This window comes from Plecotus auritus, assembly GCF_963455305.1.
Source record: "Plecotus auritus genome assembly, chromosome: 9".
NCBI classification, from domain to species: Eukaryota; Metazoa; Chordata; class Mammalia; order Chiroptera; family Vespertilionidae; genus Plecotus; species Plecotus auritus.
The window spans coordinates 84,684,022-84,710,343 of NC_137783.1; the positions used below are offsets into that span (position 1 = coordinate 84,684,022).

General features: G+C 43.5%; 2 protein-coding genes across 5 annotated transcripts in view; both read left to right on the forward strand.

The window, feature by feature from the left end:
* The window catches only part of HOATZ (HOATZ cilia and flagella associated protein), a gene marked incomplete at its 5' end in the record, with an annotated part of 38,446 nt that extends 38,019 nt beyond the window's left edge, over positions 1-427 (forward strand). Inside the window, one exon of the mRNA XM_080640230.1 lies at positions 333-427. Within this exon, the coding sequence (XP_080496356.1) occupies positions 333-390 (58 nt within the window). The 3' untranslated portion in view covers positions 391-427. The remainder of the gene's footprint in view (positions 1-332) is intronic.
* Positions 428-4,155: 3,728 nt separating this feature from the next.
* LAYN (layilin) overlaps positions 4,156-26,322 on the forward strand; it is a 28,054-nt gene continuing 5,887 nt past the window's right edge. The window contains exons 1-7 of one of the 4 annotated variants that reach the window (XM_080642032.1): positions 4,179-4,505; positions 5,093-5,116; positions 7,385-7,682; positions 13,398-13,555; positions 16,479-16,511; positions 17,115-17,198; positions 19,331-19,433. In XM_080642032.1, the coding sequence (XP_080498158.1) occupies positions 4,424-4,505; positions 5,093-5,116; positions 7,385-7,682; positions 13,398-13,555; positions 16,479-16,511; positions 17,115-17,198; positions 19,331-19,433 (782 nt within the window). In that variant the 5' untranslated portion in view covers positions 4,179-4,423. Of the gene's footprint in view, positions 4,506-5,092; positions 5,348-7,384; positions 7,683-13,397; positions 13,556-16,478; positions 16,512-17,114; positions 17,199-19,330; positions 19,434-26,322 lie in introns of all 4 variants that reach the window. The other 3 variants (XM_080642033.1, XM_080642035.1, XM_080642034.1) reach the window with 3 other exon arrangements.

Consider the following 26,322-nt stretch of genomic DNA (forward strand, 5'->3'; position numbering starts at 1 on the left):
ATATTTGCATTATAGAGGACTGACTAGAAGGAACAACAGATAATCCATCATAATCAATTAGCAATGATGAAATCCCCCAAGTTTGACTCTTGGGTGAGCAAAACATATTTAGGGTTAGGAAGTCTTCTCTCATGCCCTTCAAATCACACTTTACAGTAGAATTATAGCTTCTCCCACATATAAGTTTACACTTGGTTGCAAAATCTAATGCATTGTCAGAATCCAATTCAGTTAATCTTTATTGGGGAAACTCAAAAGTTGTTTCCATGCTACTTTGTGTTCACAACTACCGAGTTCTGTATATGGAAAATGATCCATGTTCCTGCCAACAGGAAAGTGATTCCAGAGACCAATAAGGAAGACCAAGAAGAAGTCAAAGCCTTGAATTAAATTGATTGACACGTCAGAGAGGATGGCTCATTTAGATCTTCACTTTTGAAACAACCTATTCCTACATCAGGATCATTGGGATCATTCGTTAAAATAGTCAAAGAAATAAAAGTTAAGTATGCAGACTTCCAGGAATTTTACCAGTTATTGAATATTTGTATCTAATTTACTTATTGGATACCACTATATTTGACACCACACAATAGCCATCTCTTTCATCTTATACATTTTTAAACTCTTATTTCTCTTGTTTTTATTTGTTGTCTCCAGAATTGTTATATTTGATCTATATTATGAATATCAGATAAACAAGCAACAGGGCTTTATGTGCCCCAAGTAGTAGACCACTAGTAAAAACAATAAGCAAGTAGGATAAAAGGGCAATCCTAAAAACTTTAAAGTTTTCTTGCTGTAAAAAAATAAAATCTATTTTCCAAAATTTGGTTTCTGGAACATGTCTGAAGTCAAGAATGAAGTGCTTCTACACTGAGTGGCCAGATTATTATGAACGCAGAATAATCTGGCCACTCAGCATATATACAGGCCCGGTGCATGAATTCGTGCATGGGTGGGGTCCGGCCAGCCTGGCCAGGGGGAGGGGACACGGGCGGTTGGTTGGCCTGACTGCTGGTTGAACTCCTGGTGGAGGGGACAATTTGCATATTAGCCTTTTATTATATAGAACATACACTGAGTGGCCAGATTATTATGCGTTCAGAGATCATAATAATCTGACCACTCAGTGTAGTTCTGTGAATAGCTGGCTTAGCATTCCTATATCTTACACACATGTACATCCCAGTGCCAACCTCCCTCACTTTTAAAGGTCATTCCCTTTGGGGTATATTGGAAAAGAGAAGGTTAAGTATTTGTCCTTCGGCATTGTCCCACTGGCATTCCTGCTCAGGGTTGCATGCTCTGCTCCAGTGCTCGCAGCTCTATTTTTGACCACCACTCACTTCACTCGGCCTCCACCTGCAGCTCCTGGACATACCCTCCATCAGATGCAACTCCTACTCCGCAGTGCCAACAGAACTTAATCACAGGGACACACCAAACTGCAAGGGAGGCCAGGAAATAGGCTATAAATGGGGGGGAGGGGATCTACCCAATTAAAATTCAGGACTCTATCACTAAAAGAAGTAGAGAATGGATATTAGTGGAAACTAGCAGTTTTCACCACAACACTATTTGAAGAGAAGTGTTTTGAACAGAAGGTAGGCCTTAAAAAAATAAGTTTAGAAAGTTATAAAATGGAAATCTCATCTCAGCACCATCAAGAATAAAAAGGCCCTACCTAGCCAGTTTGCTCAGTGGATAGAGCGTCAGCCTGCAGACCGAAGGGTCCCGGTTTTGATTCCAGTCAAGGGCCAGTACCTGGGTTGCAGGCTCCTCCTCAGCCCTAGTCAGGCTGGTGCAGGAGGCAACCTATCAATGTGTTTCTCTCACATCGATACTGATATTTCGCTCTGTCTTTCCCTCTCTCTTCCACTGTCTCTAAAAACCAATGGAAAAATATCATCAAGTGAGAATTAAAAGAATGAAAGGGACCTTATCAGGGTGATGTGTTTGTCTGCCTGACAGACAGCTCTCTATAGTGATGACATAGCAGGCTATCAAAGCCTAAACTTCCAAATCATGACACTAATTCCCTTTCTTCTGACCCCATGCTCACTGAGTAATCTTTTGCCCAGAGGGAGAGTATGTGCTCAACAGGCCAGTGCAAACAAGGGCTTACCTGATAATTGTATCTCTCAATGTGTAAATATATTAGTCTCTTAGATTGGGTTTGAGCTTGTCAAACTAAGGATTGGACCCTGGACCAAGATAATTTTTCCAAGAAAAATTCCACTTTGTGAGCTCTCTTGGCAACCAGCCTCCCCCTGGTGACACCTGCCTGCATTGCCAGGTGTAACGGTTAGGTATTACTGCAACAATACTGCATGTCAAAGTGAGCTTAAACATTTATTCTTGCTCACACATCTGTAGGTCAGTTGGGGGTTTGGCTGATTTAGGCTTGGCCAGACAGCTGTGCTTCAGGCTACAGCACCCAGACAGGTCTCTTTTCACTACATGTCTGTGGATTGAGGCAGCTCTGCTCCTCACATCTTTTTTGGGATGTACAGGGACCAGTGGGATATCTGAGCCATGTTCCCCTAAGAGAGTAGCAGAGAAGCAAGAGAACAAATGAAAACACGTGAGGCCTTTTCCCGTCTTGGCTCAGAAACTTCTGGTTCATTCTGTTGGCCAAACAAATCACATGTTCAAACACAGAGACAAGACGGAGGGAAATATACTCTGCCCCCTTAGTAAGAGGAACTGCAAAGCCACGTAGTAAAGGGTGTGGATAGAGGGTGGTGTGAAGAATTGGGGTTGTTATTACAATCTACCACATTAGGTTGACTGCATGCCTCAACCAAGTCTATCTGGACCAAGGGCCAGCGTATCAAAGGGAGAACTCAGGGCACAATTTAATTAATTGGACCAAGGTAACAGCTTCTCTAGGTTGTAACGGTGTTGTAATATTAGAAATAAATATTTTGCAATTGACATTAAGTGTCCAGCTATCTACTCACTTGAACATCAACTGTTTGCCTTATCAACCCTTCACAAAAGTTGAGGTAACTTTTAGTGTTACCAAGATTTAATTGAAACTTAGGCCAAAAAAACCCTCACACAATAAAACTTCTCAAAGGCCACACAGACATTAAGTGAAGAAAAACAGGACTGGAAACAATACCAGGTGCCAAATCAAGGGCTGATTTTCACCAGAGCAGCTCTCTCTTTAGATTGTTTGGATAATGAGGAATTTCTAGAAAGAATGGATGCTGACTATGAGATATTCTAATTCAGACATAAAGACTGGTTGTACATGAACTTGCCATAAGTTCCTGCTGTTGCTACTGGTTTCTGCATATTACCAGCTGGTACTGAAGCAGGCTCCACATCCCACAACCTGTATTCAGGCCTGTGTGTCTAGAATTGCAGTGGCTCAAGCTGAGGCCCCAAACCAGAAGTCAGCCCAGATGGAGCTTCTGCTGTGCTTCAGAGAGGCAAAGGCAGGGAAATCAGAGGCACCTCTGCCACTTAGGGCCTTTGTTTTCGGAGGCTTACATTATTGTCTGAACATATTTGAAGACCAAATGTAAAAAAAATGCTGTGGGAGCTTGGAAGAAGGAGCACACATTGAGGGCTGGGTTGTGAGGAAAGCGTTTCCAGAGGAACGGGGGTCACTGTTTCGTGGGGGGCGGGGCTCTCTCCTTTCTATCACAAGTTCAAGGCTGAACGAACACGAGCCCTGCAGAAAGCCGTACAATGTTATTTCCTTGCTGAAGTCAGTCATCCTTTGGCCTCCGGAGGAGCTGCTCTCCTCTCAGCCAGAACTTCAACTCAGCCTCCTTCTAGGGACGCTATCCATGCTGCCCCTTATGTGTCCGGCCAGTAGCACACTGCCTACCTCAGCATCTGTTCTCCGCATCCACCACCCCTTTCTCGAGTAGCCTGAAGCCTGCGCTGCACCCTACCCAGCCCCAGGAGGTCTCCGTGCCTGCCTCTCCCAAGTGAATCTGCCGGTGTCCCCAGGAGTGGGGGCGAGGTGCGGTCCTGTTTTTAGCCACAGTGCTCTGGTCATCAGACTTCAGAGAAGCCAGACGGGTTCCCCCGCCCCCACCCCCCGGCCCTGAGCTCTAGGCAAATGCCGGATCTCCTTGGGAAGCTCGGAGTGGGGCGGGGAGCTGGCTCCCCTCCTCTGCTCGCTGCCCCCGGGGGGGGGGGGGGGGGGGCGGGCCGGGTGTCTGGCGCCCAGCGCTGGAAGAGGCAATGGGGGCGGGCCAGCTGGCTGGGCTGCCCTCCCCGCAGTGACGTCCCTGGGGGCGGAGGGGAGACTGGCTGGCTCCGCGCCCGCCCCACCTCGTCTGGGTGCCAGGTCTGTCCTCCGGAGATGCAGCTGCCGGTTGCAGTGGTGCGTGCTGCTGAAGATCCACCCGCTCCTCCGCGGTAGCGCCCGGGGTCCGAGGCGCACAGGGGCCGGGCCATGCAGCTGGGGGCGCCGCAGGCCGTGGTGCTGGCCGTGCTGCTGGCGGGGCTCCGGGGCGAGAAGGGTCGCTTGCTGAGCGGTGAGTGCGCGGGGGGCGGGGGCCGGTTCCCGGGACGCTCGGCTGATGCACCCACCGCACCCCAGCCACCGCTGTCTTCAGGGCCGCCGTGCCTCTTCTCAGGCCCTTTGCAGAGCGGGGTCTGCGGGGGTGAGGGCGGTGGCGCCCCAACCTAACTAGTGGACTCAGCCTTTCTAGGGGAGCAATCGCCCACGGCTGAGCCCTGCGCGGGTTCCCTGATATCCTGGATCTCTCCAAGTCTGTTCCCAGCCCAGCTCGAGGAATTTGGGAATGTGGGCTAGTGGGGCAGTGGGCCAAGTTGGCCCGGCAGGCACAGACCCGGGACCCCCACGCAGATCGGGCTCGCAGACTCCCAGCCCTGCCCCTGGGGAGGTCTGACAGGAGACGGCGGTTACAGTAGGGGTTCCGGATTGGCTGTGCCCTGGGAACCTAGCCTGTTAACTCTCGGTCTTTTGGGGGCGGGATGGCTGAATCCAGCGCTTGGAATAGGCGCTTGGAGATCGGAAAGAAGCCTAGTTTGCCAGGGACAAGTCCCGCCTGACTCTGAGGAGTGACTCTCTGCTTCCTTCCTCCCCTCGCGTCTGCAGCCTCGGACGTGGACCTCAGAGGAGGTACAGTGCTTGGTTTCTTGCCTCTTGCATTCGTTCTGCATGTCGGGGTGGAAGGCCCGCGCTCCTTTCCTCACAGGCCCCAGAGGGACGAAGAATGGAACCCGCGCTCCTTTATCCTGCTGGCACAGCTGACCGAAAAAATCTAAAGTTGGTTTCCTGCTTGCACAGCTGATTGAAAAAATCTAAAGTTGGTTTCCGGGCGAGGTGGGGTGCAGAGCGGCCTAGGGGAAGGTAAACTGAATTGGGCTGCTTGGGCTCTGTCACCAGCCAAGGGGAACCGAAGCCCTCCACCCCCACCCCCCTTCCCTTCCTGCAAAAAAGAAGAGCCGGACACTTCCTGAGGCCAGGGAGCCAGACGCGCCCCTGGGCCTCCTGCCAGCTCCGGCTCTCTCGGCCACTCACCTGCTGACTTGGGAGGTGTGGCCAGGCTGGACCATGCAGGGAACTGCTTTAGGGTGTTATGTTTTCCCTTGATAATGCAACAGTGTTTAGCGGTCACTACCAGTAAATTCAACAACAACTTCTGTTTTGCTGGTGACCGGGGGAGGGGAGGGGGGCAGGGCTAGGGCTCATGCGTTTGTTTTTTGCTCATTTGGAGGCACCTCTAAGGACTCCGTGAAGCTGAGCAGGCCCAGTCTTCTCCCCAGGCAGCAGCCCAGCCACAGCCTCTCTGGCCAGTGTCCCCAGTTTCTCTGGAATACCTCTTTGGTGAAATACCACTTTTGAGGCTTCCTGTTTCTCTGGAGGACCAGTCTTATTAGGGTTTATTTAGCAATAGCAGAATGACACCTAAAGAAAGAAGATACAAAACTCTTTATAACTGGTTGCTTATTGAGAATTTCTCTACTAAAGCAATGGAAGAAGAAACAGAAAATAAATCACAGCTTTCTAGATTTGTCCGTATGCCCATTGTCCCCCGGTAGTACTGACTTCTGGACAGTATTGAGAATAATGAAGGCTATCTGGCTCCCTGCACAGCTGCAGAATAAGTTAGGAAAGTGAGACCATCCCATGAGGGCTGGGAAGAGGCTTGCAAACCATAATCCTTTATCCCTTGCTTTATGCAGCAAGTCACACCCACAGCCCAGGATTTGGCTCTTCGCTGAAAGGGATTCTCGTTGTACTCTGGATCCAGAACATATGCTGTCTGCTCCTGTGGGCTGGGAGCTGGCATCTGTTTCCATATTCCCAGCATTTACCACAGTGGTAGGCATAGCCAGTACACTCAGTACATGATGATTAAACAAAGGAATAATGAGGCTTATGTTTCAGGTGTAGCAAAGCTCCAGGCACCGGGACCCAAGCTAGAGTGGTGTGTACTGGTGAACAATTTGCTATTTGCTCCTCAGTAGAATCCCATCTATTTGTCTCAGATGGTCTTCTGCCCTTCAGCTGTCAGTCAGACGAAACACACCTGACTGCGGAATGGGGAGTGGGTAATGCAGTTCACTGGTAACTGGCATGACTTTATAATTAGAGCTCTGACTTAGGCAATGCTGCTGATAGCTATGTGACCTTAGCCAAATTATTTAATTTCTCTAAGCCTCCGTTTTCTCATCTGTAAGATGGGGCATAAGCAATACCTACATCAGGGACTTACTATGGGAGTTCAATGAGGTAACTAATGTATATAAATGTAAAAAACAAAACAAAACAAAACACAAAACACCTTAGCATAGTTCATGGCACATAGTGAGAGTTCAGTTAACCTTAGTTGAGTTTAGGCAAGATCAGTAGCAGAACAGCGCACAAACTGGGTGAATTCTGAGTCCTGCCACTTGGGCAGAGAGGGCTTCAGGGCAGAGAAGACCAGTCCCAATTTTAGAATGCCTCTCTTACCTGAAGGAAGCACCAAACAGATACCTCACTTAAAGCCACACTAAAGAAGTAGGAAAAAAAAAATATTAAAAAGCCACATTATCCCCTAAGACTCCCTAATAGCATGAAAGTGATTTGTGTGCCTTAATGTGACACCATGCGTTTTTCATCTACCTCTCTTTTAGAGGAAATCCAAAAATGTCTGCGGTTCAGGAAGCTGCGATGGGACAAACAAAAACATGGAGTCCCTACATGATATAGTTTAGCTCACCACATCTCCATGCTGGCAGGCTATTAATTTTTCTCAGAACCTTAACTGATCTTACAACAGTCCACTGATGAGTCATCAGAATGCCTGCCCTAGGGACAGCTTCATTCGCATGCCTCCAAGCATCCCTGCTCTAGTATACTTTGGGTTCACTGAAACAGGTTGAATTACTTTTTCTCTAGGCCAGCCCATCTGCCGGGGAGGAACACAGAGACCTTGTTATAAAGTCCTTTACTTCCATGATGCTTCTCGAAGACTGAACTTTGAGGAAGCCAGAGCAGCCTGCTGGAGAGATGGGGGCCAGCTAGTCAGCATTGAGTCTGAAGATGAACAGAGGCTGATAGAGAAGTTCATTGAAAACCTCCTGGCATCTGATGGCGATTTCTGGATTGGGCTCCGGAGGCGTGAGGAGAAGCAAAGCAACAGCACAGCCTGCCAGGACCTTTACACTTGGGTGGATGGCAGCATATCAACATTCAGGTAAATATGGAACCCACAGGGGCTAACCCACTTGACATAACTCCAAAAGGAGGCAGGTTAGGCCCACGGTGCTAGGTCAGTGAGGAGGAGGAGGAGGCTGACCCAGGCAACAGCCGTGCAGAGACAGCAGCAGAATAGCGCTGATTAAAGCCATGTAGTGAAGGTGGTGAGTCAGCCTTGATCTGGGCCCAGCTCTTATCCAAAGAACTCTCTTCCGGAGGGTGTGGCCCCGAAGCATTGTTTCAAAGGCATGCAATGCTTCCAATCATTCTGGCTATCTGGCTTTTCGGACTAGAACTCCAGTGAGAGATTGAAGGTCTATGGGGCTAAGACTGAAGATAGATCTTCAGACCACAGGGAATCATAATGATGGACAAGAAATCAGAGCCAAGATCTAATTCTATGGATTGGACAAGAGAGGGCTTAAGGGAGCTTGCAGTTTATAGAATCTTCCTAAACCCATGCCCTCCCCTGGCACCATGGTGTTACCATCGCCTCCACCCCCACCCCAAGAAATGCAAGGACATGGACAAACATCAAAAAAATCAAATTAAAAGACAGACATACGACTGGAAAAAATTGTAGAAAATTTTAAAAATATTATATTTTTATGAGTTTATATAAAAGTCAATAAAACACTGAAAGTTTACATCTATAATAATAAAAGCATAATATGCTAATTAGACCGGACAGCCGAATGACCTTCCAGACGTCATTCCGGACATCCTTCCCGAAGAAGCCATGGTGGTGGGGTGAGGCAGAAGCAGTTAGAGGCGATCAGGCAGGCAGGTGAGCTGTTAGGGGTGATCAGGCAGGCAGGCAGGCGAGCAGTTAGGAGCCAGCAGTCCCGGATTGCGAGAGGGTGCAGGCTGGGCTGAGGGACCCCGCTACCCCCACTCTGTTCACGAATTTCATGCACCAGGCCTCTAATAAGTTAATAAAGCCCCAAAAGATAAAGAGGCAAAAGACCTAAGCAGACATTTCAGAAAATACAAAATCTAACTGGTAAACAATCATATGATAAAAAAAAAAGTTTAAACTCTTTATCAATAAAAAGAATGAAAGTTAAAATATAATCTTCTTTACCCATTACATTTAAGACAGCATGTCAGCATCTATCAAAGTCTACCCATTATGCTGATCAGATCCACATCTTCATCTAAGTTCGAGGAGTACCTCCTTCAGGATCCTCATGGGCTTCTCTTCCGGGGAGAACCTTAAAAGGGAAGGTTAATCAGATGAACTGCACTTCTCACCACTGCAGCTGGTCCCAGAGCAACAACTGACACTTAATCATCTCCCTCCTCTGCTATCCAGTCCAGATTCCCTGCCTGCTTGCTCAGGGACTGGGAGGTTCTAGTTACCTTGCACTTTTCTATTTACCAGCAAAATTAGGCATACGAGTACTGAGAGGTATGCAAATAGACAATCTGGGTGCCATACATATTTCTCTCTTCCGATAATGTGGAATACCAGAAGTACTTCCTCCTCATGATTAGGGTGAGTTAACCCTTGCCAAGATAATAGTCCTCTTCTTACCTGCTGGTCCCTGGACACAGGGACCCCAGAGTGCCCAGGTGGCAGCCAAAGCTCATAGTTCAATAAGGCTTTTGCTGTATCTTCTAATGGGTACCCTTGGGGTACCAGGACCTTTAAACTCACAAAGCCCAGCATTGCAGAGACAAGAAGTACAAATTCTCCAACTGGGCCACTACCAGTGACAGTAATCAGGACTTCTTCTGCTTCCATCCCTAGGCTCCCAGACCTATGTAGTCTTACTCTTGGGGACACAGGAAGATACAAAGGTCATTGATTCAAACTGTACACTGCATCTTGGAGGATGATGCCCTATTCTCACAAAGTATTGCCTCTAAGCTAGTGCTTCAAGCTTTGTGTTCAATGGCTCTTCCATAACTCTGTCAAGCTGGCAGCTTCAGGATAGTGAATATATGAGATGATTAGCAAATCCCATGGCCAGGTGTCTACTCCCACTCCTTTGCTATAAAGTAGATCCTGTGGTCTGATGAGATGTTACTTGGGGTACTGTGCTGGTAGATCAAATACTGTGTGTGTAACCCTTTGGATGTGATGCTGACTAAGGCCCTGGGGCAGGAAAGGCAAACCCACACCCAGACTGTGTGTCTATTCCTGTCCAAATGAGTCACTGGAAGGAGTCCATTATAGTCAACTTGCTGGTCTCTTAGGATTGGTACTCTTTCAGGGACTTAGCATTGGTCTCTATTGCTGGCAAGTTAGATGGTCCGTGGAGAGTGGGGACCGATACTGTTGAGCCCATGCAGTTTCCATCCCTGCCACCATGGCTACTCTAGTATGTATCCATTGCACCAGCACTGGAGCAGCTGACACCAGACTAGCTGACATCAACTGGCCAAGTCATTTTGTCTCCCTCATTGGTAAGGGTCTCTTCCATGCTAGATACTTTCTGGTGGGCTTTAACATATAAGAGAGTCTCATACTTTATGCCTATTCCCATATGTCTGGTCATAACACTCTATCCAATAGCTCCTTGTCCCCAATCTTCTATTCTTTCTCCTTTTAGAAAGCTTTTTTCCCCCTGATCAGCTGGCCAAGCTCTCTGCCCTACCCCTGACTCCTTCTCTATTCTAACCTCCATTAACTACCAACTAAGCTCTGGACATTGGAAGGATGTCTCCTTAACACTTGACCTTTCAAGACCACCTCTGAGTGGGGCTGCAGTGCAGCTGTTATCCATTTGGAGCTGTACTCCATACTTGGCTGACTTATCCACAAACCAAGCTCAGGCTGCCTCTATCAGCTAGTCGTTGCAAGGAATTCCCTTCTACAGCCATGGGTGTAAGCTGAAAAAGAGACACTAGTACAACAGTAGTAGATGTCATGGCAGTCTGCTCTACCTATTCATACAGTGCTCTTTGTCCTATTTATACAATGCCCTTCAGTCATACATATCTTCCATCTATAATGGATTGACTCCAAGCCTGCCTGGCATGTGACTATGTGTGTGTGACAATGCTTCACTCATGATAGTCAAGTTGGATTGCATGGTCTCTTGGTGCTCTTTTTGTAGTAACAAGCCCGGTGGTTCTTTCTCAGCTACAGATGACAAGGCCTTCCTACAGAATCCTAGGGGTTTGCTGAGTGATTCTCTCATTGGGTCTTGTCACAAATTCTACATGGCATTATTTTTCCCACCATTGATACCTCTAATAATAGAGTCTACTTGATCATATGGCCCAAGTGGTAAGTCTCTTTGCACTACAGCCTAGACCTGCTTCGGGGTCCTTTTTGACCCTAGAACCCACTCAAAGCTAGTTGTCTTTTGTGTAAGCTTGTTTTTGGGCAAAAGCTGTATTTCCAGGTGTGAAATATGCTTCTAGTCCCAAAGAGGCCTACTAATGACATGGTTCCTTCTTCAAGTTATTGCAAGATGCTTCAAATTACTGCATGAAATCTTTTCATTTGAAAGGGATGTTCTGGCATTCCCTAGATCACTAGACATCTATACATTTTCATGAAGTGGCAGGTCCCTGAATCATCATAGGGTTTACCTCCAACCCATGGACCACATGAATCTTACTAGGCCTCCCATTTACTAGCTGTTTCTTGCTCATCTGCTTCACTCAGCATATCAGCAATGTAATGGACGAGCATGATTTTCTGCAAGATGTCTGGGCTGCTCAGGTCTCCTCATGCCATATTAGGACAGAGGGCAGGAAAATCAGTGTAGTCCTGAGGGGAGACTAGAGTGTATACTGTTGTCTATTCCAAATAAATACAAACTGCTTCTGATTCTTTCCCTGATAAAGATGAAAAAAAAATGTGTCACCAGATCTGCATACTAGGTACCAACGGCATGTTAACCTGCTGTAGCAAAGATACCACATATGGCAAAGCAGCTGCACTTGAGGCTTCTACTTGGTTCAATTTACACTACTCCAGTCGTATCCTTCAAGAACTGCCTGTTTTGTTGCAGACTAGGGAATTACACAGAGATGTAACGAGGAATACCACCTTTGCACTCTCTAAGTCTTTAGGGATGCCCCTACTTCCTGTCATCTTCTCCTAGAAAAGATATTATGTTTATTTACTATCTTAAAGAGGGTGGGGAAGAGTGCAGTTTCAGAAGCTTCCACTTGACCTACTCCGCTACGAAAGCCTATAATCTTTCAATTTGTATATTTGGGGACTCAAAAATGAGCACTGGACGGGTCCCACTGTGAGCTGGTCCTGGGCCAGGATTCCACTTGATACCTGGCCTCAGTATGCGCCCACTCTAACGGGCAGCCTTGGTGACACTTCGAGTCTTTAGGCATCAATGTTGACTTGCACCTTGTGTCCAGCAGTCTCTATAATAGTTGGGTTTCCTCTTCTCCTAGTGCATGGCTGCTTGAGTAAATGGCTGTAGGCCCCTTTTGGAGAACAGAGATTATCACCACATGCACCTGCCATGGTGTTGTAGGGTCCTTCCTCCTTGGAACCTAGCCTCTCCTTCTATCAGAGAGTTCTCAGCTTGAAAACAGGTGCCAGGTATAACATTCCATCTAGTCTATCATCTGTGAAGTGAAATAACATAAAGCCATAAGGCCAGTGGAAAACCATAAGGCCAAAGGCAAGTCAGTGTAGGAGGCCCACCCACAGAGTTGGAAAATGGCCTGGAGGTAACTAATGAGGAGCAGGGGATCCAGGCATAGTATCCAGCAGTGTTGCAAGGTCAGCTGTTGTCCAGGCACATAAAACCCAGTGGGTGCAGCAAAGGATCTTCCTTTTGTTGGATGGAATACAACACTGAGCAGAGCCATAATGGGGTGCTATGAGGTGACCTGACTCTTAGCTGTTTCCTAAGGAAGGGCTCTGACAAGGGTAGGCAGAGCCGCAGGACCCAGTAATAATCTGAGCATCAGGGCAAAGTCTGAGTGCTGGAAGGGAACAGCTCAGGTGGGTAATCAGGTAACGAAAGCCCAGCCCTTGGCCAGTGCATGGGGTGGGTGCTCAGAGCACTTCAACTCTTTGTGAACTCCAAAACCTGGCACCCACGTATCCAGCTGGGTGGCAGTGCCATTTAATTCCAAGTAGCACTGGATAGTGAAGGGGAGGCTGTTAATGCATCCTCCCCAGGAGCCAGGGAGACCACGACAAGAAATCTAGCAGTGAAGGCTGACCAAGAGGCTCATCAGCCAGAGGAGCAGGAAACAACTGAAGACTATGTGGGCCCTCTGCTCTTGTCCCCGCTCCCCTCACCTGCTTTGACAGCCTCTAGATTTTGGAAAGTCTTCCCAGGGCTGGGAAAGTCAGTTATGGTCAATTAAAAAGTGTGAGGAGATGGGAGCAGGACATGAGATGAGTCATGCCTCTTCTCAGCGCATCTGATTTATAAAAGAAGAAAAACAAACCCAGTTATCAAAAAGCAAGCAATAAATAAGATCGTCCAGAATGCGCTGCTAGCTGTTTTTCCCCCCATAATTACTTTGCAGAAATCATATGGTAATATATTCCTTCCTTCCTGCGAAGAGGTTGTGGCAAATGTCAGATGATTGATTGTGCTGTCCATATTAGAAAGCCTGTGACTCTTATTGGCGGTACTTCAATTCCTCCCTTTTTCTGTATCGTGTTCTGAACCAGAGTCTTAAGTCAGTGGGATTTGATGGACAAACAAAGGCTTTGAAGGCTGCTAGTATCCTTCTCCAATTGCCTCCACTGTTGACCCCTTTCCTACAGGAACTGGTATGTGGATGAGCCTTCCTGTGGCAGCGAGGTCTGCGTAGTCATGTATCATCAGCCATCTGCACCCACCGGCATCGGGGGCCCCTATATGTTCCAGTGGAATGATGACCGATGCAACATGAAGAACAATTTCATTTGCAAATACTCCGATGGTAATAATCCTCTCCCAAGTTAGGTGGCTGAACCTCTCAACTTTCTCTGTCATTTCATGAGCAGCTGCTGGTTCCAAGAATGTATTATTTCGTCTCCAAGAAAGTGTGTTGCAAATGCCAGCAATGGTAAACATTGGGAATCCTTGGAAAGGGAACTGTAGAGAGCCTTCTACCTTGAGGAGTAGCGCTAGTGAAGGAGAGGGGTATCAGATGCTAAGAGAGGGATGAAGAAAAAAAAAAAAGGTCTAATTTATGTATAATAAAGCAAGAATTATGAGAACTTCAGGAAACAAAAAGTCTTCTAAGTGGACAATTACAAATTCTTATTTTTTTCCACATGTGATGTTGGCTGTAGGAACTTGGAGTAAAGAAGAAATATGAAAAGAAACTTGCCATTGTTTTTACAAGTCTTCTAACAGCCATGTGAGATAATTTTTTGGGGCTTTAAGGAAACAGAATTGTGACCTGAGGCGGTAGATGATAAAATACACCAATTTCTCTGGTTTGGGGCAAAGAGCAGACACGTTGATGAGCTCGAACTCCCAGACCACCCTCTATACGTACCTTGCAAATGCAACGGGCATTTGCTCCTAGGTCTGTCAAGGGTTTGGGCTCTAAGACTGTAGTCTCATTCTGCTGGAGTTTCCCCCACATTCCTCCATTATAACTGGCTTGGATCTAAACTTGAAGTGGGTTTTGATCTGTCCCTCAAGTTTCTCACCTCCATGAAGCCAACTGCTTGGCTCCAATTCTGCAACTTTTCCCAATAGGAGAATGACTTATTTCTAGTTGGTTACTAGGTAATCTTATCATCTTTTAATTGTTTCAATTGGACTATGCTTTTTCTCCTAAAAGGTTTCTTTTCTTTCTTTCCACCCTCTCAAGTGAATTATGTTTCCCTAACCCCCATGCAGAGTTGTCTTAGGCAGGTGATTGCAAAGTTGGAGGCTGTCTTAGCAGGTCACCTTTCAGAGCAATGAAAGCAAGAGAGAGAGAGATTAAAGAGAATAAGTAAATAAATGGAATATGATAAAATTATAACATTTGGGTGGAGAATATATGAAAATTACTTGTACTATTCTTGCAAATTTTTATAAATTGGAAATTACTTCAAAGTAATAAATTAAAAAAATACTAATTTCCTCTGGGAACCTTCCAGGGCCCTTCAAACTAAGTTAGGTGACCATCCCATGAGGATCATAGCTCCTCACAGACACATTACTTTAACGGCCTATATTTACAAGTTTGGCTCCCTCACTACATGTTTGGCATAAGGTCTGGAAACACACATTTGACCAATCAATCCCTGCACTTGATTGATTAGGGAAAGTTCATCCAGTGTGGTTCAAACAGGATGTCACACCACTCATTATGCCAGAGTGGCAAGGGACTGATTGAGTAACATCCAAAACTGCATTTGACAACATGACCACATAGAGCAGGGGCCATACTAGCCGGATATGCACACTTGATTACTTCCTTCCAGGTATGCTAAAGGCATAGGCAGGTTCAGTGAAAATCAGAGACAATTCGTCACAGGCGATGCATTGCAGATGCACTGCAGGACTGGAGCAAATGCTTTGTAAATATGCTGACTGCTGCAGGTTTGCACAGTGGATTAAACCACAGAAAGACAGGAAAATGAGTAGATCATGTAACATTATTGAGTGTACTTTGTATTATAATGTAACATCACAAATAATATTTATTAATATTAAAACATTTATTTTTATTTATCAATATTTATTAATATTGTCCTATATTTCCATATTTTATGGCCAAATTGTAGAGTGTAAGAGCCTTAGAAGGATGGAACTATTTCTCATTTGCTATTTTATCTCCATTACCTAGCACAGAGTTTGTCTCCTTATGATTTTAATTTTTATTTGAATTTATTGTTTCAAATCCCAGTTCAGCTATTACTTAATAGCTGAGGGATTTGGACAAGTTATATAATCTCCCTGTACCTTGGCTTCCTCATGTACAAAATCAGAGTAATAATAGCGCCTACCTCATGAGGCTGTTATCAGCATAAATTGTTTGTTTTAGAAAACTCTTAGAACATGATGATATTTCTGTCATATGACATGCATTGTATAAATTTTTTAAAATAAGTTAATGGATTTGAATCATCTCTACAAATTCCTGAACTGATGAGAAGATGATTAAAAGTTTTCTCTCTGAATCGCTTTGACATCCTGGCCTTCGGACTGTGAATTCTAAAATCTTGCCCTTGAGGACCCCATCCCCATGACCCAGACCATCTGGTTGATGGAAGAGAGTGACTGCCAGAAGAGAGTACAAACATTTGCTATGAGTTGTCTGTGCAACCTGACTTTCCTGAGGTTCTTTGAAATATGAAAAATGACTCAGAGTTCTAGACCACCAGTCTCTACCTAGGGGCTGGCCTGTGGTCTACTTAAATATGTAAGTATTTACATATTTACAAAGTAGTTAGCCCCCCAACTACTTCCACTGCTTGGAGATCATTGTTTGTTGCTTTCTAAAACATCCCAATAGGAATTGTTAAGACGTCTTGGATTGCTTTAAAATAACCCAGGCCTGAGTATATTGGGGAAGGATTATTGCTGAAACTAGATTAAGCCATTTGTTGATAAGAATTGCAGGTAACGATGGTACACAAAGGTTCATTATACTAGTCTTTCTATTTTTGTGTATATTTGGAAATCCTCATATTTAAAAATTTCAAAATACTTTTTAAAGAAGAAAAAAGCACACAAGCAAAGCTGGGGGAGGGCTAGTCTTTGTGCACGACTGATCCTGTTGACTAACTAACTTCGTAACGAAGATGGTTTATTGGTGACTGAATAAGCAAATAACTGGATGCCATGATCTGGCCAATTTCATTAAGACGGCATGGAAATTTAGTTATTATTTTCATTTTTGTTTCTTTCTGCCACAGAGGAACCAACAGTTCCTTCTACAGGGCTGGGAGGTAAGCCTGTCTTTTGAGGTTTGGGCTATTTCACAGCCCTTCTTCATAGGTTTAGAACTATATGATCTTTAGACCAGATTATTCAACAGTAAGATCATTGTTAACCCAGAACATTTAAACAGGTATATGCCATATCCAGCCATGGCGAGTCATGGAGAGTCTTGCTCTCTAACATTGTCTGTTTCTCTCAAAGCTGAAAAGGAACAGTTGGAAAATTCAGTTTGAGATGTTACTTGTTTTTATTGACAATATGAAAGGAATAACTCGATCTATTTAAACAAGTGAGCCAAACTGATCATTTTTGCCCCTAGAAATGAGTCATCGACTCTTCCCCCTTAGCACTTCCATAAAGTATGTGCCTTGATGCCAGCCACCTGCTGGTTGCTGCAGTATGTGATTCTTGGCAGCAAAAGTCTCACCAGAAAGATAAAGACAATTAAACCTCTATCCCAGCAAAGTCTACCCTTGTTCTGTGTCTATAAATGGCAATGGTCAAATTGTTTCTGCCTTTTGACACTCCACCTTGAACCTGGTAGGATTTCAAAGAATATCTGTGTTTCGATGCCTTTCTCCAGGTTCTCAAGTTCATGTGTCTGTTTCCAGGTGAAAGGACAAAGCCAGCCACACCCATACTTCCAGAAAACACAGAGAAAGAAGATGTCAAGGAAACATTTAAAGAAAACAAAGGTATACACAGAACTCTCCTGGGAAAAATAGATCATGAGACTCCCTTGATCACAAATTACCCACAGTTACACTTCCTACTTTTCTCCATCCCATAGCTACTTAACAATGGAACTAGACAGGGCATTTGTGACTTTGCAAAAACTGCATCAAATGTTAGATTTCATCAGTGAAATATGCTAATGGAGCTGTCCTAAGACAATAGGGGAAATTAGACAACAGGGGAGGAAAAATCTGCATGAAGATGGAGCCTTGGAAACCACCCAGAAGTCCTGGGGTGGGTGATGGGGCAAAGACTGAGAACGGATGTAGGGAAATAGAGCAGAGTCGCAGACCATGCTGCATAATATCCATGGTTAATATTAATTGTGAAACAAATAAAGGAAATTGGCAAAAACATTTTAAAAGTTAAATCATAAAAGATAAAAGGAAATGGGGTGATGAATTGGAGTGCTAATGGACTTTCAACCTGGACTCCACTTTGAGTTGTTGTTTTGTTATCCCCACCCAGGATTAGTTGATGGATTTGAGAGAGAGAGAAACATTGATATGAAAGAGAAACATTGATTGATTGCCTTATGTACTCGCCCCAACTGGGGATTGACCAGAAACCTAGGTATGTGCCCTGACTGGGAATCGAACCTCCAAACTTTTTGGTGTGTGGGACAATGCTCCAACCAACTGAGCCACCAGACAGGGGCTCCACCTTGAATTTTAAGAGGGAGATCTGGGTTTTTGTCACAGGGCAACTTTAAAAAACCACAAGTTCTCTGTGCTTCAGTTTAATCATTTGCATAATGGAAGCAGAAATGTTTTTCTCACTACCTGAGAAACTGTGTCCATAAAATAAAATAGGATATTGTGATATGGTGATTAAGTTCTGATTCTAGCCCTCCAAGTTAGCACAACCCTATAGGTTAAGGGCTCAGGCCCCAACAAGGCTGCCTTCACTTCAGACATCAGCCACAAGTTCTGGGGTCCCCAGGCCACCTGCACTTCTATCCAACTGGCTATAAATCCAGGGGGTGCCCACCACTCCCTCAGGTTCATTAATTTGATGGAACAACTTATAGAATTCAGGAAAGTGCTATACTTATGACTACATGTTATTATAAAGGATACAAATCAAGACCAGCCAAATGAAAAACACACAAGGTGAGGTCTAGAAAGGTCCCAGGTGGGGAGCTCCTGTCCTCTCTCTGTAGAGTCGGGATGCCTTCTCATGCTCCTGACACAGTGTATTCACCGACCAGGAAGCTCCCCTGAGCTTTGGTGTGAGTTTTACTGAGGTGTCATTACATCAGCATAACAGATTTGATCATTGGCCATGTAACTGAGCTCAATCTCCAGGACCCAGTGCCTCCCACCAGGCCCATTCTGAGACATCTCTGTCAGCATCAACTCTGATATGGTCTGAGGGGCTCATTCATGAATAACAGTCACTCTTATTACCTGAGAAATTCCAAAGATTTAGAGGCCCTTCCTCCCAGGAACCAGGGACAAAGGCCAATCAAATGTGTTATTCTACAACAGATAATACATGGAAATGTTTGGTAAAAGTACACAGTGCTATGCAAAGATAGGTGGCCCAGTCAGACTAGGAAAGTGGTCAGTCCCCAATCCTTGATCCTCCCAAAACCCCTTGAAAGAAAATTCTCTGGCTCTAAGACTTAAAGGACAGAAGAAGTCACTGCTCATGGGCCCAGCTGGATCCAGTTAGCCTTAGAAATGGTGGGAAGATTCTGCAGTCTGAATTGCGTGCTTCATGTGACTGTTTCTTTCTGGGTAATAACTTGCAGACTCTTCTTCCTCCCTCTCCCTCGCCCCACCTTGGGAACATCCACATTGCCCAAGCAGCCCCTTCTTCATTAAGGGAGAGGAAGGACAAGAAGAGAGAATATCTTTCAATTGGAAAAAAAGTGTAATTACCCAAACTGCCCTTCTGATATTATATGAGACCCAAACTTTAAACGTCTCTGTTACCTAGGATAATTGGACAGGTAGAAAATACTCATTTTTTTGAAAGGAGATGCTCTTTGGAATACTCTGTGTCGATTATGTGGATTATGCTTTTCAAAGCCTGTTTCGAAGCACACAACATCATTAATGCGGATAACGTGCATTTTTCTTTTCAGAAGCTGCCTGGAACCTTGCTTACCTCCTAGTCCCTGGCATCCCCCTCCTGCTCCTCCTGCTGGTCACCACAGTTGTCTGCTGGGTTGGGATCTGGAGGAGGAGGCAAGTAAAACCTTGGTCATGCAAATCTTTCTCTTCTGAACGCTCAGGTTTGGACATTGCCCTGTTGACTTAACTAAAAGCCATGGCAGTGACAAGGGGAAACACCATTGCAGATTTGAGAGTAAATTTTCTGCCATGCTTTAGGCATTCTGAAGTACCAAGCATTTGTGCTTGGCTGTGGTTGAGAGTAATCTTGCATTCTTTCTTTTTTTTTTTTTTTTAAATGGCTTGAGGGGTGAAACTGTTATTCTGTGTAGGTATTTCTCTCTTTCCGCATCCAGTGCGTTGTTTCACCAAAAGGTCAAGACAAAAGGAGATTATTTGCATTCTTGAGTAGGCCCGAGCATTCCTGGTGCTTGACTGGATTTACATATCAAAGACCCACTTCCCGACACCTGGGCAAAGGTAAGAGTCAGTGCTGATAACACATCTGCCTTTTTGGTAAATGTGTATCCAAGACGTGGCTTTGCCCGTCGCCTTGGATTCAGCTGACAATAATTAAAGAAATGCCCATGTGCCTTCCCAGGCACTGTCTACATCTCACCCTTTTTTTGTTTTTAAGCTACTACCCGTGTTTCCCCGAAAATAAGACAGTGTCTTATATTAATTTTTGCCCTTAAAGACACGCTAGGTCTTATTTTCAGGGGATGTCTTATTTTTCCATGAAGAAGAATACGGTACACATTTATTGTTAAATGAAAATAAAGGAAATTTATTACCTGTATACAGTATGGTAGTACGGTAGTTGTCAACACAAACCAGACAAACTGTGAATCCTACAGTATCAAGAATTTACTCATTTATTCAGTGACAATCATGTCATCATCTTCTGGAACATCATCATAACAATCCAATTCCTGAATTTCCTGGTGAATTTCTTGTGACTCCATTTCTTTCAGAATCAGTGGACCAAATCTCTCATGTTTAGCAATAGCACTGTCTTTAAATGAGTACTTCTTGTCAAGGTAGCCTGCTCGCAGTGCATTTGCAATGCAACTGTCAGTGATTTTCTCCCATGAATTCTTCACCCAAGTCACAACTTCTTGCAGTTTAGGTTTCACAAAGTTTCCACGCTGATTTCTCTCCATTCTATTTTCAATGTAGTCATTAATTTCCATGCACAAATTGTCTTTGAATGGCTTGTTTATTGCAACATCAAGAGTCTGGAGATAGGCTGTCTTTCCTGCGGGAATCATTATCTGATCTATTTTTCTTTCGTGAAGAAATGTCTTCATGTCTTTAGCGCGGTGAGTGCTGGCTGCATCCCAGACTAGCAGACCTCTCTGGCTCCCTCGCATAACAAGCGGCAGCATTAAATCAACCCACTTCCTTATAACTGCTTGTGTGGCCCAGGCTTTTTCAGTTTCAAGAATAAAAACGCCCAAAACACGTTCAATCTTTTCCTTCTTGCCCTTAGAAATGATTAAAGGTGGGATTTTAGTGCCATCCAGACGAATTGCCAAAATACAGGAAACACGTGCAGCACTTTCGTAAGCAGTGGAGGGAATGTACGCTAAGGAGGCACCCCGCTGTTCAATTGTTGTTTGAGATGATTGGCCCATAAACACTGCAGTTTCATCCATAGCAATCATGTTGGAAAGACTGTATTTAGAGAAGTCAGCATCATCAATAAAGGACTTGAATGCAAGTGCTCGCTTAATAACTTGAGTATCTTCCAACCTAAACAATGTTGTAGATCTTCTTAAAGACAGTTCACTTCGCTGAAGGAAATTATCCAGCCAGTGTTGTGATGCTTTGAAGTCTTCGGGGGCTATGTCAAACTGTGGTGCCATTGCAAGGACAAATTCTTGAATCTGAGCCCTATTCACAACCAAAGCCTTTGCTCTCCTGTCAACAACCCATTCACAGATCAGGTCTTCCAGCTTGGAAAATAATGGTTGCCGACCTGATCCACACTTGTGCTTTTTAGCATTTCCCTTGTCCACTTGTTCAATGAGGTTACCATACTCTGCTCGCCATTTTCGGACCAATCGGATACTCAACATCTTCTCTTTGCAGAAAGCAGTAAGATTTTGGCCCCAAGAGTCTTCCACGATTCCTTTCTTGTACTCCACAGAGTAGCTTTTTCTTTTTGCGCTCATTTCTAGGGGTAAAAAAAAAGGAATTGGGGTATCAAGGTGGGGGGAGGGGGATCACTCAAAATGACACGGGGGTTCAGAGGGGGGAATCAAAATGGCACAGGAGAATCAGAGGGGGGAATTACCATTTTAGTAACCCCTTTTGATCCTCCTGTGTCATTTGGATTGCCCCCTCTGATCCTCCTGTGTCATTTTAAGTGATCCCCCTCCCCCCAACCCCTGTGCCACTGAACACCTTCACCAGATATCCCCCCTACCCCTTTATCAGACATTTACCCCCTGGGGCCTGCTGGGGACTGTCACTGGGCTTGCTGGGGCCTGGATCTGGGCTGGAGCAGGGTCTGCCACTGACTGAGAACCTTCAGTCATCATGAAGGCGGCCGCGAGCATCAGGTAGTGTCACCAGACACAGACCAGCACTCACCACCTTCGCCGCGTCCCGTCCGCTCTAATCCTCCTGTTCTTCTACACGCATCTGCGAAAGTCTCCTCCTCTCTCCCGCCCCGCACTCACCGCTCACTTTTAACTCCGCTCCGCCTCCACACAGCAGTGACATCAGGACTCCGCGTAACGTCACTGGTTGCTAGACGCCAGTCGGGGCGGCCCTAGCGACCAGTTTACAGTAAATTAATTTTCATTCTGAGACAGAGCCTGGGGTTCTTATTTTCGGGGAATGCCTTATATTTCACTCAGAAGGAAACCTGTGAGTAGGTCTTATTTTCGGAGGATGTTTTATTTTCGGGGAAACACGGTATAATAAAAGTAAAATTTAAACATCAAAAATAAAGCTCTAATATTAAAACAATTGCAAACAATGCCAATGCAAAAACCAAACTACATACATGTTATCATTTTAAAACTTGAACGTCAAGAGCAAAACTCTGGCTATTAAATAATAACAAAACAATGCCAATGCAAAACAGCAATAAGAGAGAAATCAAAACTACAGACATGTTAACAATTTTAGCTACTAAATGAAAAAAGTTTCTTTTGCTGCTGGTTTATATTTACTCAGAGTCCTCGGACTTGGCTGCACAAGACTTTGCAGAAGACTGGCAGCTAACAGATGCTAGCATAAGCAGGAACATGGTTGAAGAAATAGCTTCCACTTCTTGCTTTTCCACAATCTGCTGCATTTCAGTCGTTAACTTCTTCAACTGACCCCATGTTGGAACCTCAGTCCCTTGCATAGCTTTCAGTTTTCTTCTTCTTCCGCTTTGCTCTCATCGGGGCAGCACTCAGTCCTTTTGAGTGAAGGGACAAGGAGCTTGTCTGGGTCCATTGTGGTGACACACGTAATGCTCTGGCATGCAAATTGTCTGCGCTGCTCCTTCTGGAAAGATATAAAACACAAACTCTTCCCCACATTATTACCGAATCTGATAAAACTCTTGTCTGGTTTGTGCTTCCTTCAACCTAGCTAACTCGGTGGAGGCTATTGTACAGGAGGCCTGGTGCCTTTTGGCTGCTGTATGGCCCTGTGCATCACAATTCAAAAATTTTAAAGTATAAAGAGCATGATTGACTTTGTTTTGAGGTGACACATAACATCTGTCTCCCCCTTTTTGTTTTAGTAATTGATTTTAAGAGTATGATTGGTTCTTTCCACTATTGAGTGACATCCATATTGCCAGATTTGATTAGGTTTAAGTCCTCGGGGATTTACCCCTAAAGTTGGCACAGGGAGGTGGATAACACACTGAGGACATTGCTTCCAATAAAACATGGAAATTGTCGTTCTCAAATAACATTTTGAAGGCTGAAAAATAAAGGAAAAAGTTCCTCTGAATTAGTGTGCCCTATAGTAGCTGTTTCAATAATTTTGGCCAGACTTACCACATAAGCACTATCACTATAGGCTGATGGGCTCCGTAGCAAAATCTGTTAAGGCATAAATAAGAGCTTGTATTTCTACTGAAATATAAGGAGTCTGAAGGACCTTTGCTCCCCTGCTGCAGTAGATCCAGCCTTTACAGAACTGGATCCAACTGTAAAAATGGTTAATGCCTGAGGTATAACATCTCTTTTAATGTGGCAGCTAATACCATTCCCTGTGTTAGAAATAAGGCAAGCCCCCCAAGTCAGGGGTCCTGGAAGAACACAAAACATCAAACATTTTGACTTCTATGCAGAAGGGTGCGCACACATGGTCTGGAAGCATGCGCACACCGACCTTCTTTGCCCTTGGTCCTGGGCAACCTGCAGCGACACACAGCTGCTGACTGCAAGCATGGCAAGGCGTCTTCACCATCTTTATTTCTGGACTGTTTCTCCTCTGTTCTCAGGGGCCAGTGCTTATTCTGTGGCTGGAACAGTCCTATCAGGTCCTCTCTGGGATCTGTTGTTGCAGGAATCCACATGGTCTTGGAGTTTTCTGGAAATATAAACATATTCTTGACCAAAGGTTAATAAAGAAATCTTTTCTATAAATTAGACTTGGGATCCTTTTGATTTTTGTCCAAACGATTTTTCTTTGGCTTATTTTGACACCATAAGATTTTATGGGTGTCTTGTTATCAGCATTATAAATGAAAAATCATTTTTAAAGTAAAAATTTTCTTGATGTAATTTACTTACAGGATATTTCTTACAGGATATTATTCTACTATCCTTTTTTGATTTAATTATTAGGTGGCTTTTGTAAATTTTTTTATGTAGTCTTGATAACTTTTGATTTTTAATTTTTGCACAGAAATATGACTGCTTTGGATTCATAGCATGTTTAGCAATTTTACTATGAGATGAACCATCAATAAAAATTTTTGTTAATACTTCAGGACAGTTTTTTGTCCAGTACAATTAAGTTTTTATGAATATTCACTTATTTCAATTAGCCAATTTAAGTTAGTCTACAGTAAATGATATTAAGTTTCTGCAATTAGTCTTTAACTTTACATAAAATTTATCAGGGAGGCAAAGACACAAATTATTTACTTTAGTTTAAGAGGCCAAATATATAGGCTTTCAATTACAATCCTTATGACATTTGAAGGAAACCTCTTTATTTCCTTCCAGAAATAATTTTCAGGCTACAGAGTGTTTTATTTAAAAAACTTTGTCTTACTTTACACAAAACAGCCTACAGGGCTGCAGCTTGGAGCTCAAGCCTACAGCCGAGTCACTAGCTATATTACAAGTAACTTTATAGCAAGGTTGACTACTATTTTACTGTCAGATTTAATACTTTAACAACAATCGTAGTTTACACTATAAATATCAGTGAAAGAGATTTCAAAATTTTAAAATTTCTTCTTTTGTTAAAATTGTAATTATATTTTTAAAGTATCCTCTTAGGCTTATTTGCATATACAGGGGGATTATAGGAAGCCTTCAGTAACTTTCTTAGAAGACTTATTTAAATTGCTTACAAAGACATTGGCTTATTCAAAGGAATGGGTTGGCCTTTGTTATTTCAAGATGGCAGCCCCCATGGGAGTGGTAAGCCATGCAGCCAACATGGCAGCTGTCTAATCCATTCTTTTAAAAGGCAGTCAAATTTATATTACAGACAAACAAAAATCTCACTAGCTGTTTCTAGTGGCTTTATTAGAATTTAATTGTTTATAAAAATATTGGCTTTTCATTTAGCTGAAAACCTTGATTATAATTTAATAAGCTAATTTATTTAAGTAATTAAAGTAGGTATCTTCATTTAAAAGCAAAGCAAATTTAGTAAATGTTTACGTCTGATTCACAAGCCACAAATGTTGCCCCACCTCTAGCTTAATTAAGAATGCAGGCGGCTACGGGCTTTTTGTCACTTTAAATTCCATCTTAAAATTTTGCTATTAAATTTTAAGAAATATTTTGCCCTCCTTAGAGGCCAAAACCTTCATTACTTTAAATATATGTATGTAAGTAAAATATATTGATTAATTTTTATTTGATAAAACTTTCCATGTGATTTCAAGTATCAATTGGTTTAATTAAAAAATATTTAAGAGAGAACAGACTTTTGAAAACATTTCAGGGCCCATGAAATGTCCAAAAGTTATTCTCAAAGCCTTGAAATATACTTGGAAAGATCAAATATATATATTTATATATATTATTTAAAGATTATATACTTAAATTATCTTAAAGAATATCAATTACATTTAAACTGGATCACAGAATTAATCCTATTTTTTAATTAGACCAATAAGTAACATTTTGAATTCCTAATTATCAGAGAAAACACAACATTTTATTTTCTCAAAAACAAATTGCTATACTCTATGTATTTAGTTACCACAATTATGTAATTTCTCCCAATTCAATCTGAACCTTAAACTTTCAGAGCTTCAAATTTTAGGTAGCAAGTTAAATACTTAGCATTTCTCAAATCAATAATACTTTTACATTTTTAAAGATACATTTCAAATAAAATACAAGGCATATTCAATTAATAGATCAAATTCTATTCTCTAGACTTCATACCAGGCATACTCAGATCAATATTTAAGTATTATATCATTTCAATACATTTAGATATAATTTTTATCATTTGATTTAGTAAACTTCAAAGTTTTTAAATTTCCAGCGATAGGCCTGGCACAGCTGCTAACTTTTAAAAACGACCGTAATTTTTCTGCTGGGGAAGTCAAGAAGCAAACCCGTAGCTATTTACATGCAAAATTGCTATCTACTTCCTGCTGGTTACTTGCCTCTGGGCAGGAAATTTTAAAAGAGCCACTTTTTTCCCTCTAGAAGAGATTGCCTTGGGAAGCCAGCCTGTATTTTTCCTGGGTCATATCTGCCATTTTTCTTAGGCTAAAAACAGTCTTGGGTTTTTATTCTGTACATAGCAA